General features: G+C 44.5%; 1 protein-coding gene across 1 annotated transcript; it reads right to left on the bottom strand.

The window, feature by feature from the left end:
• Nucleotides 1–7,443: 7,443 nt before the first annotated feature.
• On the bottom strand, nucleotides 7,444–13,471 carry LOC125531180 (methionine S-methyltransferase-like). Its single transcript, XM_048695595.2, has 12 exons — nucleotides 13,124–13,471; nucleotides 12,464–12,642; nucleotides 12,054–12,260; nucleotides 11,876–11,971; nucleotides 11,421–11,609; nucleotides 11,050–11,238; nucleotides 10,735–10,971; nucleotides 10,481–10,615; nucleotides 10,036–10,356; nucleotides 9,728–9,907; nucleotides 8,419–9,414; nucleotides 7,444–7,956 (listed from the first exon to the last, which is right to left on the bottom strand). The coding sequence occupies exons 1-12, from the start codon at nucleotides 13,374–13,376 to the stop codon at nucleotides 7,654–7,656; spliced, it is 3,285 nt and encodes a 1,094-aa protein (XP_048551552.2). The 5' UTR covers nucleotides 13,377–13,471; the 3' UTR covers nucleotides 7,444–7,653.
• Between the last annotated feature and the right edge of the window lie 6,197 nt (nucleotides 13,472–19,668).

The raw sequence follows: 19,668 nt of genomic DNA on the forward strand, positions 1-19,668 counted from the left end.
AGTAGGAACGAGAACTAAACTTGGCGAGGAATGAGAAAGAAGAAGATGAGGCATCGATGACGAACACACTAATGTTGACGTGGTGCTGGTTGGCGACAATGACACAGGTTAGTGAAGAGGCCAGGAGTAGAAGATGTAGGGAAAGACGAGGAAGAGAAGAACGACAATTATCCCTTCTAGCATACGTGGGATGGAGGTGAAGCTTATTGGTGACTAGGAATAATCTCTGTAGTTATTTGTTGTTTTGTGTCAATAGTATGTGTTAGTTTAACCCACTCTATTATATTGTAAACAAGAAAATTTTCATCCTTATTGCAATGCACGGCGAAGATGAAGTGGATGTCATCTGCTTTTAAAGGAGGTGGCTCCAGCGAAAGAGAAAACGAGAAATGACCTGCTATGACGGGAAACCGATCGGGAATGGGTGGTTCCAACAGAACAAGGGTAGGTGCGTCATTGGATGGGGTTTTTGTATTGAACCCAGATGTTATTTATATTGCGGAGAGCCCGTAGCAACGCACGGGCGTTCTGCTAGTCATCGTAAATCCCCTCAGTAGGTCCTAGTGTGTGTCCTCCGGGTCTTCCTAATTATGTAAGGCAGAAAGTAAAACTAAGAAAAAAATATAAGAATAAAAACAAAGCATATACATAAAAAGGAATAAAACAACATTCGATTATGGAGATAAAAAAGGAACAAATTAACGTTGGATTAATGTGGGAAGCAAGACTATGGGCAGCGGTGTGTGTGGCTCTAGCTGCTCTTGCCCTAGACTGCAGCCCAAGCACCCAAATGATATTTATGCACTCATGCACATGGGTTGCATGACCGTGACGGACCGGGTATGCAGACTTGGCGATTCGAGATTCGACAAGAGTAGAGCGTCAAATGATCTTTTTGCGGGAAAGAACACCAAACAAACTTATGGGGGATTGAGGGGAGTATACCGTTGTCCACCGCAGCGAATTAATTTAGGAAAATCGACAAAAAATAATAAATGAGGGATCGGGAACAATGAAACTGTACCAAGGAGTAAGACTAGTCATATTGAGGAGTAACTTAGAGTAGTAACATGCATATGTTACTAGTCTATGTTACAACCTCCACAATGGGTAGTAACATATGTGTTGTGTCATGCATCACTTCATTTATTAGGTTGTAAACTTATCTTCTCTTGATATGTGTGATGTTACAGTAACTAGCTATATTACCACATGCCTCTCTTTCTTCATTAATTACATGTCACATCATCTATTTTGCCTAGATAAGTGTGATGTTACGATCTATTTTACTCCCTCCTTCCATCTATATAGGGCCTAATGCGTCTTTTAAGACCGCCTTTAACTATTGACAAGATTAATAATACATGACATGCACAATGTGAAAATTATATCATTGAAAGCTCCTTCCACATATGAATTTAACGGTGTGCTTTGTGTAAGTTGCATGTCATATATTATTACTCTAATATTTGGTCAAAGTTAGTCTTGAAAAATGCATTAGGCCCTATATAGATGGAAGGAGGGAGTACTTCCATTGTGATTATTCTAAAGATTAATGATAATTTATTAAGACTTCAGGAAGGGCCGTGCATGAAGAGAGGTTGGGTGTTTAATTCGTGCAGGTTCCAATGTACTGCTAGTTGACCGAGTTAAGGGCAACTCCAGAGCTGACCCTCAAAGCTCTACATAAATGCGGATCGCACGGTCCGGACGAATTGTGCCATCCAATGTATGCATGTATCGGTCCGTCGAGCGATTCAGACGCACTTTCTTCGGCAAACCTGAGACAAACTGGGGGGCTCTGCGGGAGTACAAACAGCAGACACGTAGGATTTTGACACCCCGGCCAACCAAAAACCCTCCTGTCATCGTGCCTCCATCCTCTCATTTTCTCCCCTTCCCTTTTTCAATATTGCCTTCACCTTTGCTCCACGACACCGGCTGTCCCGGCTCACCCCTGCCTGTAATCGATGAGTCCCGCACCTTCAACGATACACCAGGGATCCAAGCCACTTCTCCTCCGCCGCCATTCCATAGCTCTCCTCCGACCACCGCGCAGGTACCATCAGCTCCTACGGTACTCACAATGGCCGGCTATTGTTCGATGAAATGTTCGTGCAAAACTTTTTGGCCCTTCTTCTTTGAAGCAATGGATTCGGATATGGAGTACATATACGAGCACTATGTTGAATCGTCGGACAAGCCGACTACATGGGTTAGACGGCTATGATGCAGGCGGTCCTTGCAGACGTGAAACGTCTGGAACAGCATGCTCTCAATTTCAAGGGATCGATCAGGGGTCATCGAGTGCTCAACCGCAAAAGGGCACATGGCCATTTGACACTGATGCCCAAATACTTTTCCGCCGATGCCCTCTTCACTGACAAATTTTTGCCAGCGGTTTCGGATGCGCAAAAATGTCATCGTCTCTCCCATGGGGTCCGATCCTTTGATGGCTACTTCATCTTGAAGAAGGGCGGCTTGGGAAAGATTGGGTTCTCTGGTTACCAGAAGTTCATGGCCACACTATGGATGCTTCCATATGGCACGACCGCTGATTCATAGGATGAGTACCGACGGATGTCTGAGAGCACATGTGGAGATGCCATGGTCAGGTTTGCAACTATCATGGTCTCGGTGTTTGGACCTCAATACCCGAGAGAGCCAAATATCACATACACTGAGAGGCTCTTGGCAATCTTGGAAGCAAGAGGGTGGTCATGTTTACTAGGATCTTTGATTACATGCATTGGAAATGGAAGAACTACCCAAAATATTTGCAAGGGAAATATCACGGACTCAGGATCATGTTAAGACGCACACCATCATTCTTAAAGGAGTTGCATCACATGATCTTTGGATTTGGCACGCTTTCTTTGGCATGCCCGGGTCTTACAGTGACATCAATGTGTTGCAGCGATCACCATTGTTTGCTAGGCCGACTGAAGGAAGAGCTCCCCCTTGCCACTATACTGTCAATGTGCATGAGTACAACATGGGTTACTATCGGTTCGACGGTATCTATCCCGGGTCGGGTAGGCAAACTCCGAGGCCCTGTGCCAAACTCTAAGATGGGCCCTATCTCACGGAAAAGTACATAAACATAACTATAATAACATAAAGATCATAATATCTTACATAACAATGAGAAATATCATGATCGTACCTATTCAATCTTTACATTAATAGCATCATTCTTTTAGTGTTCATTTAAATAATATCTTCAATAATATCCCCGTAATCAATCTTTTCCAATACTTCACTCTCAAGTGTTATTGTAGCCAAATCAGTCTTTGTTCATGGTAGTGCACATATAGGACTTCAATAGCTTCAATTAAGAAAAGCTATGTTCCTCTGATGCAACAGTAATGGGGTGGTCAACATAACTCAATATGCAATACTTGCATTGGGAAAACAATTGTGATTTAAGAACTTTAGAATTCAACGTGCCCAATTTTTTTCGTTTGGAATGAAATTTTGAAGAAACATAACTCCACATACAATTCATTGGAATGAGCGTCAGATGCTTAATAGATGAAAAAAAACTTAGGTACTCCCTCCGTCTAGGTGTGTAAGTCATCTTACGTTGTGCACCACGACCAAGGCTGAGAGAAAAACGAAAAAACTTAATGTCTTTTTACTAATTAATAGCATTGCATGCAATGAACTAACCATTGCATGTCATGTTTGATAGTCTCAAGTTATTGAAAGCATGCACGTCCACATCTCTTATTGGTTGATATGTCACAAAACAAGAAACGAGGAGGGAGCTAATGTACCGTGTCTAAGTGTTTTGGGATTATTTAATTTTCGTAAGGTGACTTACACACCTAGACGGAGGGAGTAAGAGATTTTACCAGAAGTAAATGACAGGTCGAAATTGGAACTCATAGTCAAGTCCTGATGAGATTGCTGGTTATCGACATGACGACACTTAAGAAATTAGAGATCGGGAGATGGCTTGAACTCTCCTCACCTTCGGCTCATCCCTACCGGCACGGGCCGCCGTTCCTCATTGAGACCTGATGCAAGCCATCAAGATTCAAAAACATATGAGTTTATTCTTGAGTCCTGACTCATGAGCAAGTACTATCAAGGAGGAGCCCTAACCTGTCGCGTCGATGGCCGCCAGAGACCGGCGATTGAGGAAGAGATGCGTCTCTTCTGTGGCTTCGCTCAACTCGTTAGGATCGATCGCTGGAAGAGGTGTGCGTCCTTATCGGGCTGCTTCACGTGCGCTCGATCGGTGCTAGGCAACAGAGCCAAGCGGAAGACCGGAAGAGGCCCATCTATAATGCGTGCAAAACTTGGGGCCCCCAAAAGTTGGTGGCCCTGTGCGCCCACACAGGTTGCACGCCTCTGTGCTCAGACCTGATCTATCCTTAGTGAGCTACCTTTTTCAACACCTCTCCATAACCCAGTTGGTCAGAAAAAGGCTCACTTCGCCAAAGACTAGAATCTGTTAGAAAGGATGTTGAGAGGGCATTTGGAGTTCTGCCGACACATTTTGTAGTTGTTCGCGGACTAGCTAAACAATGGGATGCGGAGACCTTGTGGGAGATGGTGACCTGTTGTATGCTCATGCACAACATGATCGTGAAGGATGATGGTGACGATGCTGCCACAAGTCTTGAATTTGAGAATATGGGTGATCCTATCGAACTTTCTGACCAGAATTTGGCCACATTTGAAGAGTTTGTACAAATGCATCAACAAATTCGTCACCGAGCAACTCACGAGTAACTGAAGACAGATCTAGTGATTGAGAATTTGTGGGTGATTAAAGGGGAAAACTATGTTAGAGTGCAATATTTGAACTTATTTAATTAGAATTACCTTGTGTTTGAACATTTGAACTATTCTGGATTATATACGCGACCACTTGAGTGTGCGGGCTTTTTAAAAAACCAGGGCCGAATGTATGCGGGTATTGGATATCCAGCTTTGACATAAGTGTCCGCGGACTGGTCCCCCTTGTCCCCGAATGGATGCCGTAGCAAATTTGGGGGTTGGGGTTAGAGATGCCCTAACTGATCGCTTGGAGAGTAGTGCGTTCCCTTCTTTGATTTTTCAACCCTCTCCTTACGAAATAATACTCAATACATACACCCGTGATTTGGGGGCCTCGCTGGCTTGGAGGCCCTGTGCACGGGATCCGGCTTGCCTGCTCCCTCCCCATGCTTCCATCCGTGCTCCCACTTCATTCTACGGCTGTCTTTTTTCTTTTTCCTTTCTAATCTAATTATCTCCCCCCTGATTTTAAGGGGATGAGGCCGGGCCTTATTTTATTCCAATCAAATCAAGCCACGTACGCGGGAGCACGGATGGGCGCATGCCCGGGGAGCAGGCAAGTCTCGTCCCTGTGCACGGGCACACCCTATACAGGTGCCCCGTATGGCCTGCTAGCGATGCTGCTAGGCTTTGGAAAGACCCACTCCACCATGATAGTCCTCCCATGTACACCAAATTTTCTGAACTCTTTAGCATTTGTAATATGCAATATATCACTGTGGACAAATGGCAAACGGTCCTGGAGTTCTTCCGCAGATGCCTTCATCTTTGTCTTACTAAGCAATGGAATGACCTTTGCTCCTTCGTTTCTAATCTAAACCTTTCTTCTGAACCAGATCAGATTGTCTGGTCCTTTGTGCCAAAGCATAAATTTTCTACTAAATCTATGTCTGAACACTTTGAAAAGAATTTGGCTGGTTGTAATTTCTGATGGATCTAGAAGGCAAAAATTCCTTTGAAAATTGAGTTTTTTTCTGGCAACATTTTCAAGATGTTGTGTTAACGAGGGATGTCATGAAAGAAGGAATTGGGCTGGGAACCCTAAATTCTCTTTTTGCAATGAGAGAACAGACTTTCCAGCATCTTTTCTTTCGTTGCCCGGTTGCCAGAGTGATCTGGCGTACTATGGGATAGGTCTTCGGGACAAGCACATGTCCAAACAACCTGTGGCAATTTTACTCCTGGCGCTATGTATTTCCTCCTGACTATTTGCCTCGATGCATATGTTGGGCGATATAGAACTGTCGTAACTGTGCTACCTTCCAGTTCAAACTTCGCAGGTTCCCCTTTTGAAATTGTTTTCTCCTCTTGTGTTTTTACAAATATTGGGCAGGTTTGCTGAAAGTTGGTGACCGTGAAGCCATGGAGTGTGGTGTGATGATGCTCAAGGAGAATGCGACCAACATGATGAGGATTTGCGTTGCGGTCGACGGTGTTGGGATGATCTAGTCAGCTCACCCTCCCCCACCCTCCTGCACTTGCTGGTGATTTTGGGCGAGCTAATCACCTTTGGTTTGTTTTATGTTGCTCCTGTGTGAGCCTGTTGAACCCCATTAGATCGTGTGTGAGCCATTTGATTTGCGTTGCAGTTGACGGTGTTGCGATGATCTAGTCAGCTCACCCTCCCCCACCCTCCTGCACTTGCTGGGGATTTTGGGCGAGCTAATCACCTTTGGTTTGTTTTATGTTGCTCCTGTGTGAGCCAGTTGAACCCCATTAGATTGTGTGTGAGCCGTTCGATATTGTTACGTTTAGTCGAGCTAGCTAGGTGTCGATGGGTTTTCGCCCTATATCAAGTGTTTCAATGAAGAGCACTTGTGGTGGGTTTTCTGTCGATGCTTTGAACTTGCTTTCCCGTTTCCAGTCTCCTTAAACTCTTGTTGGACTAACTGTTTCGTGTTTTCGTCATTCAGGTAACAGAAAAGGGTTATGCCCGCTGCTCTTGTCTGCCTTGGGCACATTCTTGGTCAAAGCAAGCGCAGGCTCTCGTGTAGGGGCCAAAGTGACATGGTGCCCCACCGCACCAAGGACCCTCACCACAACTGCACAACCACCCATGTACTTTGGTGTTGCAGTCTTCTCCAAATCCGATGGCCACAACCTCAAGCCCGAGCCTCTCCACGGCGCTGCGGAGTGTTCGGTAAAAGGATGAGGCAGAGGTTGGTCAACCCGAAAGCACGACATGGATGGGAGGAGATGCGGGTTGTCCATCGAGCTGCTACTGCTAAAAAGAGCCGGACAAGGAAAAATATATGTTTACTATGGCATGTGGGACCATCAATATTGACTAGGTGTTGCGATTTCATAGTTTAGGGTTATAAATGACACTAGCCCTAGAGTTCAGGTTGAAAATATGCACTTCTCTGCGGCATATTAAATCCTTCTCCTGCTACTCCGATAAAATTTTGGAGATGAGGGGAGATTATTATATTGATTCAGACGTTGTTTTCCATATATTATTAAAGTTTACACAGAGCATATGTACAAAAAGAGAAATGGGTACGATATGAAATGCCACCAAATGAGAGTATCCAAGTATCTATGGTAAAGTATGCAGGAAAAATGCTTAAATATATTCCACCATTACCGTATCCACAATAGAAATTGCAGCAAGTGGTGAAAAGTCAGAATCTAACAAAGAAAACAAGAAAGTTGAACCAATGAATAGTTTAATCAAGTCGCACATTAATGTCGTTAAAGATTTTGGTCCTAATCTCGGAGAAGACAAGGTAGTCACAAAAGAAACAGAGGAGATTTCTCTCATAAAAGGCACATTTATTATGGATTGTGGTGCCAAATTGGAGCTGCCGTCGCATTTGTAGGTTTTATCCTTGTTACTTCCCACGACGATGAAAGCACTTGTTACGATTCATCTGAGCCTCCCAGAACCAACTCCTTGAACCGAGTTATGCAATCCATTGCCCGCTTGAATTCACCACTCTCGAGGGCAAAGTTGAACCGGCAGTAGTCTGTTATCCCGGTCCACGTGCTGCTGCTTATACACAATCCAGTGGATCTAAGAAGCGCCTCCCTGATGTTGCAACCATTGAGCGTGCCTTCGAAACAGTTGACCCTGAATAATTTGCCAATGTAGGCGGTTGGTTTGGCCAGCATCGAGATACCACCATGACAACCAACAACATCCCAGCCACAGTTCTTGAGTGTCTGTTCATAGCAGAAAAGAAAACAAAGGGGGGAAAGTAGTCAGATATGACCGGACAACTTCACAACACTTGACTCAAAATTTGCATACTGCTCAAAAGGTGCATGTCTACCTAGTTGAAGTTATATCATTTATTTATTTGCGAAATATGCTCGATCCGTCGTAACAAGAGGGATAAGAAAGTCTCAACTCCAACCGCGGGAGCATTTACTATTTGGAAGTGTGCGAACGTAGCTGGTGGATCGGGGAAACAGGAAATCCTTGTGTTGTTCAGAAATAGGAAAGTGGAATGAAATCCAGTCTTAGTCAAATATTTCATAGCACGGAATGTTCAGATGCACTGATTGGCAAAACAAACTCAAGTTACTTAGATTTCTCCATGATCTGGGTTTTGGAAGGGAACACACCTCATCATCGATGAAATAAAACTGAGAGGAGAGTAGAGAATGTTACAAAAGGCTAACCTTCATCAAGTGGTTGGCACGACCCTTCAGTGTCTCCCTTTGCTCCGCAATGAGATTAGAGAAATGCTCATCCAAGTCGTACTTGAGACCCAACAATTTTCTGAAAGTGTACTTCAGTGTGCTATGTGGCTGACTCAAGATTGGGAAACTATATTCCAAGGACCGGTCTTTCGAGATGAGAAACCCAAATTTAAGCCCAGCGATGGTCAGCTCAAGCGATAGCTCTCCGAGCAGATAAACAGGGGCAACATGGCCAGCCATATCGTCAAGACATCCTTCTAAATCCCAACAAGGCCAGCGATTGAATGGGAACTGGACACCAGGGAAGGGCCAGTCATCGGTTTGGAACTCCAGACCAGAGAAGGAGGTATCTATGACTACCCTAGCTGCATTTCTAGCACAGATATAAAGCAGCTCTTCTATCTCCTTGGCACTGTACAGGAAACCAGAAGGGTTGATTGTGGGGCCAGAAATATACACCCACGCCCGCGAAAACGGTTCCTTGTTATTAAGTGTGTCTTCTAGAGCACTTGGTTCGATCTTAAAGCCTGAACTTGATTTTGTTGGAATAGTCAGGGTGTTTGCGTTCAGAAACTTTGCTGCCGAGACATAATGACCATTGGTGCCCAAGGGGAAAACAAAGATGCCTCGCTCTTGCACGCAGCGACGAACAAGCTTGTTGAAGAGTGCCAGACTGGTACTACCATATATAATGTCAGAATCAGAGTCTACTGGGTAATTATAGTTACGTTTCAACAGCCTCTGAATGCTGGATCGAACATCAGTTTCAGAATCCATGATGTTCTGCCTGGCAAAGCTTTCAAAAATGGAGGCCTTCACTGCAGAAGGTATTGGCAAGAAGCTCCGATCTAAATCCATATGAATGACACAAGATTCCTTGGAATCGGGAAGGGAAAATTCTGCTTCTTTTATGGCAGATATGGCAGAATTAGAGAATCCTATCATCCTCTGAGGCAGCACTAATGCAGGTCGTCTCTGAAATATAGCGAGGAAAAATTAGAAGACAACGAACCAAAGTACACAATAGGGCCACAAAATATTGCACAGGCAACACTTTTTGTGAAGAGTGATACTCCATAGATCCCTGGCCATATTATCATTTTTACTCAGAATAATAAGATGAAAACAAATTAAAACGTCCTAGTAATACATTTAGCTGTTCATGTCAGTAGGTTTTATCCAATCAAGGAGGATCCAATCCAAAATTTTAAAACGAAAAGTAGCTGAAGTTGACTAATGGTCGCCGTGCGGATGAGTGACGTGGGTAATTGGAGACAAGTTCTGTTACCTCTTGCTGTGCATGCGGCTCGCAAATTCGAAATGCTAACAGCTGATGGAGAAGACAGCCATAATACTGCTGGCTGATCACAGAAGTGTGCCCTTCCAATAGCTCAACAGTTTGTGACAATGCCTTGCAGAAAGCCGCCTGTTCAGAAATGGTGAAAGCAACTTCCAGATCAGAATAAACCTGCAAGATAAACCAAATGGAAACATTTAGACCGTGTTTCCAAAGTAAGATGTAAGAATACAAAAAGGTTGAAATAAAATTCCAAGCTGATCAATATAACATGGTATTGTAGGTTCACTGAATGTCACCTGATTCTTTACTAAACCGCACAGTATAGCTACATGCGAAGGTAGGGTGTTTCCAGCAAGATATCGCAACACACTATTCGAGCTTGGCACACGAGACAACTCCAGATGTTCTGAAATATCCAGGAATAACCATGAACCAACATCTTTCGTTACGTTTAGCAAGTTCACAAAAGCAGCAGTCCTGATAGCGTCGAACTGAGCCATGCCAGTAACAACAACTTGAGGCTTCAGTTTCCTGATAAACTCAATCAGCAAGTCCCATTTGCGTGGCGATTCAATTACAGTTACTATGTTTTCAGCTTCGGTACAATCTGCTCTTTCCTGGAAAAAAAAACAAAGCAGTAGCTTCAGCATTCTTGTCACCATTATTTTTCTTCACGGAAAAGACATGTGTCGCCAGAGAAGTGTTGTCTCAAATGCACAAGCTAGCTGCAGAGCAAAGTACCTCAATTGTTGAAGATGTTAACCATTGTTTAGGCAAGTGTCTGGTCAGATGCTTATCAACAATTGCAAGCGCCGGCGAGAACAACTGAAGAGCATTTTCTATCGCTACAGCACGAGAAGGGAATACAACAACATTCTGGTGCACCAGAAAAGAAAAATGAGTATGATATGAAGCATAAGATAGATGCAACAAGCAAGTCAGTCATACGAATTTCTAGTATAAACAGGCATAACTGTGAAGGAAAAAAGTATTACATCAGGAGTTAACGGGATGTGGTGGTAAGCCTTCATAAATCCAGTAACAAGATTCCGGAAGTTTAAACATCCAGCTGGAGGCTCACAAGGATTGGACTTGTTCTCTTTCAAAAAGCTAGCTAGGTATGCTAGGAAGGATATTTTTTCATCAGCAACAGAATTGTCATCAAAGGACAAATCCAGGGAGCTGCTGACTTCAGGGAATCCATCTTTAAGAAAGTCAAATATTTTCTTCACCTGAAAATTCTCCACATTAATAATCTCCCCTCCCTTATATTTTATAATTTGATAAATTTAAAAAGAACACACACGAACCTGGTCGGGCTGGCGAAGATGACAACTATACATAGACAAAGCATGTGAAACGCAGCCACCAGATTTCATGTATGCACAGGCTGTGCGTGCGGAGATAGGTTGATCCCCACCAAGATCCACAAAGAATTCAAATCGATGTGGGCTATTTTCCTCGATTTCAACTAAATCTGAAAGATCTGTGTCGGCAGCCTGCAAAGAACCCACCTACTTGGTAATGATGCTACATAAAAATGCCATTGTAATCTACTGCTGTAAATATTGAAAGCTAGTATAATGCAACTCGAATTGCATATCGTTGACCAAATAAGGACATGCTGGCATACAGAAGATTTGCTGGTTAATCAACACCTGGTCTGTCATAGAACCCTCACCTGCATAAGTTTTGATTGCCAGAGATTATTGATGCGAAATCCACGGCGTAAAAATAAGCGTTCACATAAAACTTGACCCGGTCGGCCTCCCATGCTGAATATCATGATACCCATAGGCTTTATGAGAGCTATCCCTTCTTCAACTGCACGAGCAATCAACCCAAGGCCAAATTGGTCCTCAACAACACCCTGTATGCAGTAAAATATGCAATAAGTTTAAAAGCACAACAAACCCCCCAAAAAAGGAAATTGGAACAGCACACAGCAATCATAAGACATACTAACTTGAGTGGACCTATGTGTCATTCACAAAAGCATCAAAACTTCTGTATCTAAGAGATCATAAGTGAATATTACAGATACTAATAATTTCATAGTCCAGCAGTCATTCGTGTGGAGAACTAATCACATGTCAACGCATTTTTTGGACACATAAAAGATGTCTCTCAACTGACCTGAAAGGCACAGTAGTAGCACCGAGAGTACAAGAACTCCTCGCTTGAATTATTAATTTTAATATTTGGCATCACCTCTGGATTGGGGTCAAGAACCTGAAAAACAGATAAAGTATTTTTCTTCAAATCTGGTCTGCAACAACTTGCTTTCACCAAAGATGTTAACAGCTGACCATACCTGTGGTATGCATCCAACAATGCAATCAAGCTCTATCTTGCTGTCTCTACAGCAAGAAAGAAGATCCGACTCATGGAACTCAATTCTGTCAAGCAAAGTTTCCCGCTCCCCGTCGTAGATTGGTAGACCATCATCATCTAGTGCGTTCAGGTAAAGGTTTATCCTTGCAATCTTGGTAGCTCTTGGGTTTATATCCAGACCATAGACCTGGGAAGAAATAAAAAATGCTCAGCTTCGTTTTCTGACAAAATCCCAAAAATATAACTTGTCATCCCCTTGTTTTCAAAGGACACTGACTATGGGCCAAAAGTCATGAAACCTGAGTAAAGATGTTAACTGCTACGACTCCCACTTGTCTAACACACTAGGAACAAGATAAAGTATCGAACGACAGAAGAAGAGATAGCAACCTTGAAAGGAGACCACCTTTGTGCAAGCGCAATGGACATCCATCCGTTGCCACATCCCAGCTCTGCCACTGTCTTGTCTCTGAAAATGGAGTCCGGTTGCTGTCCGAGGCCCTCGTAGAACGCGGCAGAGCAAGGAACAAAAATGCCAGGCATCTCGATCGTTGTTATTTGCTGAAATCCTAGAAGCAGTTGGTAAATCCATCAAGCCATGAGAAGCAAATAAGTCCATCATTGTTATCAAACAACAGTGGAACTGTTTACCATTGTGTCAAACAAAGACAACACATGAAGCAGATAATAATTTATAATACATAATACACATAGCAAACTCAGTCAGGAGAAAATGCACTGTAAGTAATAGTCTTGTAAGTTGAACTTGTTGCGGTAGGTACAAAGATCCACATACAACATTTTAATGCTGTTCATCATTCTTATTTAATTACGATGATAGTTCAGGCAGGATTGCTTCCCCCCAAAACAAAGAAATCAGAAGAAGTTTCTCAGCAGACAGTATATATATAATACAGTAAACTAAATAAAATCATCCCTCGCCTCAATAGAAAAAGAAAGAAAGAAAACGTATAATTCTCTCTGTAAATTTCACAGAATTGACCACGGGTAAGTAAATCGACAAGTGGCCAAGGGAGGAGAGGGGAGGACCTTGTTGTTGTAGGTGCGGGTCGTCGGGGATGATGCGGAAGTTGAAGGCGCGGACGCAGTCCTGTCCGGCGGCGGGATCCGCGAAACGGCGGCGCACGGCGCCGAGGAGGCGCCGTGCGGCTGCGCGGGAGGCGGGGGCGTCGAGGCGCTGGAGCAGGGCCTCGGCTGCGCCGTACGCGGACGCTGCGGAGGACGCAAGGAAGGCTTCCACCTCCACGTCCATGCCCTCGCCAGGGCTCGCCGGCGCCGCCATTCCCGTCACAAGGTCTCAGGGAAGGTTCGATTTGGGTGGGGACAGAGGGTTGACTGATCGTGCTGGTCCAGGCAGACCGCTGTCTGACTGTGTATGTGTGTGTGACCAGGTCAACTCATATACAACTCGGTGGTGAGATCGCTGACCCAACAACAGACCCAGCGCAGACTTTAATTTTCTCCCTAAAACATGGCCCAAACTTTCGCTCGGAAACTCCCCTGCACCACCAGGAGGACTCCCGTTCGCCACCGTTAACGAGTGTTAGCCCATCCACACCAGATATGGACACTTCAAAGCAGACTAAAGCCTCCCAGCACTACACCCCTTGCCGCCCACACGATCAAGAGGTGGAGCCACCATCGTCATCACAGAGCCTGTCGAAAAGCCAACCATGAAGTCTGCCTTGCGGGATTGCCGCCTCGACATCCATACCCCTAAATACCGCCAAACATCTATTTTCACGGCTAGCCAATCAAGATAGGAGGAGTGAAAGCCAACTCCTTCAACTCCTAACCCAACATTAAACACAGGGGTTGGGTCGGGGCTCTACGATAGGAAACGCCCACACCTCTACGCCCCCAAGTGCAGTAGCGGAGCTACAGATGGAAAGTTGGGCGGGCCGGCCTATAGGAAAGCCAAATTATTTTTCTTATATGGCTCAATCTACTCTAACACCTCACTGATTTCAAACTGGACAGGGCGGGCCATGGCACAATTTTACTTGGACATAGCTCCGCCCCTGCCCAAGTGGACCGGGTGATACAACCCAGTGACTACCGACGGCCGTCATCGAGCACGCTTGAACACCGCCTTGTCCGTGGTTAAAGGCGATGATTCATCTAACGACACAACAACGTCCAAGGAACCCGATCAGACCGACGTCACGAACATGTAGCAAGCAAAGAGGGGCACAACACAAAGGCAACCAAGGCAAACCTAGGTCAGCCCCCCTACCTATGTGCCACTGGACGCGGTCCACCACCACATATTAGATTTGCGCCGCCCACCGAAGGCACCGACGACCCAGATCGCACCGCCACTGAACCATAGTTACGACGCCACCCATCTCCGCTCGGAGGACCCGGGGTAATGCCACCACCGACCACCATGCCCACGGAGAGAGGCACCTCGCCTTCCGCAAGCACCTCTCGAATCAAGCCCAACCGCTCCATAGGCTGAGGCGAAGTAGGTCTCACACATAGTTGTTGAAGCTTGGGCCACATGTCCGAGCCAGCCGCTCGCCATTGTGGAGCGTGAAGGTTCCGATGTTACACTCACTCACTCGCACAAGACCGTTGGGAAGCTTTCTGTGCGTGACAAGATCAATGATATTCTCTTCTAGATAGAGATTCATAGCTTACTCAAACATTTGGATGTGATTAGCCCTTGATCTGGCAAGGTGATTGTGGAGGAGGCTCTCAGGAGCAAAAGAATGAAGAGTAACCTCACATGTCGCGATTTCGTCAATTTTTTGGCCTGGCAGGGTTTTGGGCCCCAATTCAAACAGGCGTGTGCTACTACTTGCAGTCACCACTAAGCCCATCACTCAGGCCCACCGTCCCGACTTCGGATTGTTTTGCTTTTTGCCCAGAAAAATTGAGCGGACACGAAGGCAGGCACACCGGCGGCGAAGTTTAGGCTACTCATAGTTGGGAGTAACATATACTAATATCATACATATGATACTAGTATATGATACTATCTTCATAATGCATAGTATCATAAAGTAGTACTCCCTCCATTTCCTTATACAAGGCCACTATAAAAAATACGTTTTGTATCTATACAAGGCCACTAACAGTAATCGAGACAAAAATTAATGATGTTTCTTCGTACTACCAACTTGTTTAATACTCGCATGCATGTAGTCATAATGACATTGTGCTACTTCCTTCTTATTCCTTTCTTGCTTGCATGCAGACGTATTAATGATCCCGGTTAACGAAAGGAAAAGTTGACTTGCAGAGCAGTCATTAAATTTTACCTTGGTACCTGTAATTTGAGTTTGTGGCCTTGTATAGGGGCCTGTTTGGTTCCAAATAAGTCACCAACTTATAAGTCGAAAAATGAAAAAAAGTGACTTATTTTGCCAAACAGACCCTACTTATAAGTCACCCCAACTTATAAGTCATAAGTTGCTCCACCCCAACTTAAAACTTATAAGCCACCCCCTTTTGTGTGGGTCCCACCACCTTTACATAAAAAAACAAGATGGGAAGGTTGTTGGGGAACGTAGCATAAATTCAAAATTTTCCTACGTGTCACCAAGATCTATCTATGGAGAGACTAGCAACGAAGAGAAGGAGAGTGCATCTACATACCCTTGTAGATCGCTAAGCGGAAGCGTTCAAGTGAACGGGGTTGATGGAGTCGTACTCGTCATGATTCAAATCACCGATGATCAAGTGCCGAACGCACGACACCTCCGCGTTCAACACACGTACGGAACAGATGACGTCTCCTCCTTTCTTGATCCAGCAAGGGGGGAGGAGAGGTTGATAAAGATCCAGCAGCACGACGACGTGGTGGTGGATGCAGGGCGTTACAGTAGCAGGGCTTCGCCTATACTACGAGAGAGAGAGACGTAACGGGGAGAGAGGGAGGCGCCAGGGGCTATTGTATCAAGTCCCTCCTCTCCCCCACTATATATAGGAGGGCCAAGGGGGGTGGTGCGCCAGCCTAGGAGATCCAATCTCCTAGGTGCGGCGGCCAAGGGGAGGTTTCCCTCCCCCCCAAGGCACCTAGAGGTGCCTTCCACCATTGGGACTCTTCCCTTAAGTGGAACCCTAGGCGCATGGGCTTTTGGGGCTGGTGCCCTTGGCCCATGCGGGCCAAGGCGCACCCCTTACAGCCCATGTGGCCCCCCGGGACAGGTGGCCCCACCCGGTGGACCCCCGGGACCCCTCCGGTGGTCCCGGTACAATACCGATAACCCCGAAACTTGTCCCGATGGCCGAAACAGCACTTCCTATATATAATTCTTTACCTCCGGACCATTCTGGAACTCCTCGTGACGTCCGGGATCTCATCCGGGACTCCGAACAATATTCGGGTTACTGCATACACATATCTTCATAACCCTAGCGTCACCGAACCTTAAGTGTGTAGACCCTACGGGTTTGGGGGACATGCAGACATGACCGAGACGTTCTCCGGTCAATAACCAACAGCGGGATCTGGATACCCATGATGGTTCCCACATGTTCCACGATGATCTCATCGGATGAACCACGATGTCAAGGACTTAATCAATCCCGTATACAATTCCCTTTGTCTATCGGTATGTTACTTGCCCGAGATTCGATCGTCGGTATCCAATACCTAGTTCAATCTCGTTACCGGCAAGTCCCTTTACTCGTTCCGTAACACATCATCCCGTGATCAACTCCTTGGTCACATTGCGCATATGATGATTTCCTACCGAGTGGGCCCAGAGATACCTCTCCGCTTACACGGAGTGACAAATCCCAGTCTCGATTCGTGCCAACCCAACAGACACTTTCGAATACCTGTAGTGCACCTTTATAGTCACCCAGTTACGTTGTGACGTTTGATACACCCAAAGCATTCCTACGGTATCCGGGAGTTGCACAATCTCATGGTCTAAGGAAATGATACTTGACATTAGAAAAGCTTTAGCATACGAACTACACGATCTTTGTGCTAGGCTTAGGATTGGGTCTTGTCCATCACATCATTCTCCTAATGATGTGATCCCGTTATCAATGACATTCAATGTCCATGGTTAGGAAACCGTAACCATCTATTGATCAACGAGCTAGTCAACTAGAGGCTTACTAGGGACATGGTGTTGTCTATGTATCCACACATGTATCTAAGTTTCCTATCAATACAATTATAGCATGGATAATAAACGATTATCATGAACAAGGAAATATAATAATAACCAATTTATTATTGCCTCTAGGGAATATTTCCAACAGTCTCCCACTTGCACTAGAGTCAATAATCTAGTTCACATCGCCATGTGATTAACACTCACAGGTCACATCGCCATGTGACTAACACCCAAGAGTTTACTAGAGTCAGTAGTCTAGTTCACATCACTATGTGATTAACACTCAATGAGTTTTAGGTTTGATCATGTTGCTTGTGAGAGAGGTTTTAGTCAACGGGTCCGAACCTTTCAGATCCGTGTGTGCTTTACAAATCTCTATGTCATCTCCTAGATGTAGCTACCACGTTTTATTTGGAGCTAATCCAAATAACTGTTCTACTTGGAGCTATTCTAAATTGTTGCTCCATTATATGTATCCGGTATCTCTACTCAGAGCTATCCGGATAGGTGTTAAGCTTGCATCGACGTAACTCTTTACGACGAACTCTTTTACCACCTCCATAATCGAGAAAATTCCTTAGTCCACTAGTTACTAAGGATAACTTTGACCGTTGTTCCGTGATCCATTCTTGGATCACTCTTGTACCCCTTGACTGACTCATGGCAGGGCACACTTCAGGTGCGGTACACAGCATAGCATACTGTAGAGCCTACGTCTTAAGCATAGGGGACGACCTTCGTCCTATCTCTCTATTCTGCCGTGGTCGAGCTTTAAGTCTTAACTTCGTACCTTACAACTCAGGCAAGAACTCCTTCTTTGACTGATCCATCTTGAACAACTTCAAGATCATGTCAAGGTATGTGCTCATTTGAAAGTACCATTAAGCGTTTTGATCTATCCTTATAGATCTTGATGCTCAATGCTCAAGTAGCTTAATCCAGGTTTTCCATTGAAAAACACTTTCCCAATAACCCTATATGCTTTCCAGAAATTCTACATCATTTCTGATCAACAACATATATTCATCAGAAATTCTATAGTGCTCCCACTCACTTCTTTGGAAATACAAGTTTCTCATAAACTTTGTATACACCCAAAACTTTGATCATCTTATCAAAGCATACATTCCAACCCCGAGATGCTTACTCCAGTCCTTAGAAGGATTACTGGAGCTTTGCATACTTATTAGCATCTTTCAGGATTAACAAAACCTTCCGGTTGTATCACATACAACCTTTCCTCAAAAATCGTCGGGGAAACAATGGTTTTTGGCATCCTATCTGCAAGATTTCATAAATAATGTAGTAATCGCTAATATAATTCCAACAGACTCTTAGCATCGCTTACGAGTGAGAAAGTCTCATCGTAGTCAACTCCTTGAACTTGTCGGAAAACATCTTAACGACAAGTCGAGCTTTCTTAATGGGGATACCTACCATCATTGTCCGTCTTCCTTTTAAAATCCATATGTACCTAACAGCCTTACAACCATCAAGTAGTTCTCCCAAAGTCTACACTTTGTTTTCATATATGGATCCTCTCTCGGATTATATGGCCTCGAGCCATTTTGGAATCCAGGCCCACCATCGCTTCTCCATAGCTCGTAGGTTCATTGTTGTCTAGCAACATGACTTCCAATACAGGATTACGTACCACTCTGAAGTAGTACGCATCCTTGTCATCCCACGAGGTTTGGTAGTGACTTGATCTGAAGTTTCATGATCACTATCATAAGCTTCCACTTCAATTGGTGTAGGTGCCACAGGAACAATTCTTTGTGCCCTGCTATACACTAGTTGAAGTAACGGTTTAATAACCTCATCAAGTCTCCACCATCCTCCCACTCAATTCTTTCGGGAGAAACTTTTCCTCGAGAAAGGACCCGATTCTAGAAACAATCCCTTATTGCTTTCGGATCTGAGACAGGAGGTATACCCAACTGTTTTGGGTGTCCTATGAAGATGCATTTATCCGCTTTGGGTTCGAGCTCATCAGCCTGAAACTTTTTCATATAAGCGTCGCAGCCCCAAACTTTTAAGAAATGACAGCTTAGGTTTCTCTAAACCATAGTTCATACGGTGTCACCTCATCGGAATTACGTGGTGCCCCTTTTTAAAGTGAATGAGGTTGTCTCTAATGCCTAACCCATAAACTATTGTGGTAATTCGATAAGAGACATCATGGTATGCATCATATCCAATAGGGTGCAGTTATGATGTTCGGACACACCATCACACTATGGTGTTCCAGGCTGTATCAGTTGTGAAACAATTTTCACAATGTCTTAATTCTGTGCCAAACTCGTAATTCAGATATTCATCTCTATGATCATATCATAGATATTTTATCCTCTTATCACGACGATCTTTCAACTTCACCCTGAAATTACTTGAACCTTTCAATAATTCAGACTCGTGATTCATCAAGTAAATATACTCAACATCTACTCAAATCATCTGTGAAGTAAGAACATAACGATATCCACTACATGC

Source organism: Triticum urartu, chromosome 7A, assembly GCF_056163025.1.
Source record: "Triticum urartu cultivar PI428250 chromosome 7A, HENAU_Tu73, whole genome shotgun sequence".
Lineage (NCBI taxonomy): Eukaryota > Viridiplantae > Streptophyta > Magnoliopsida > Poales > Poaceae > Triticum > Triticum urartu.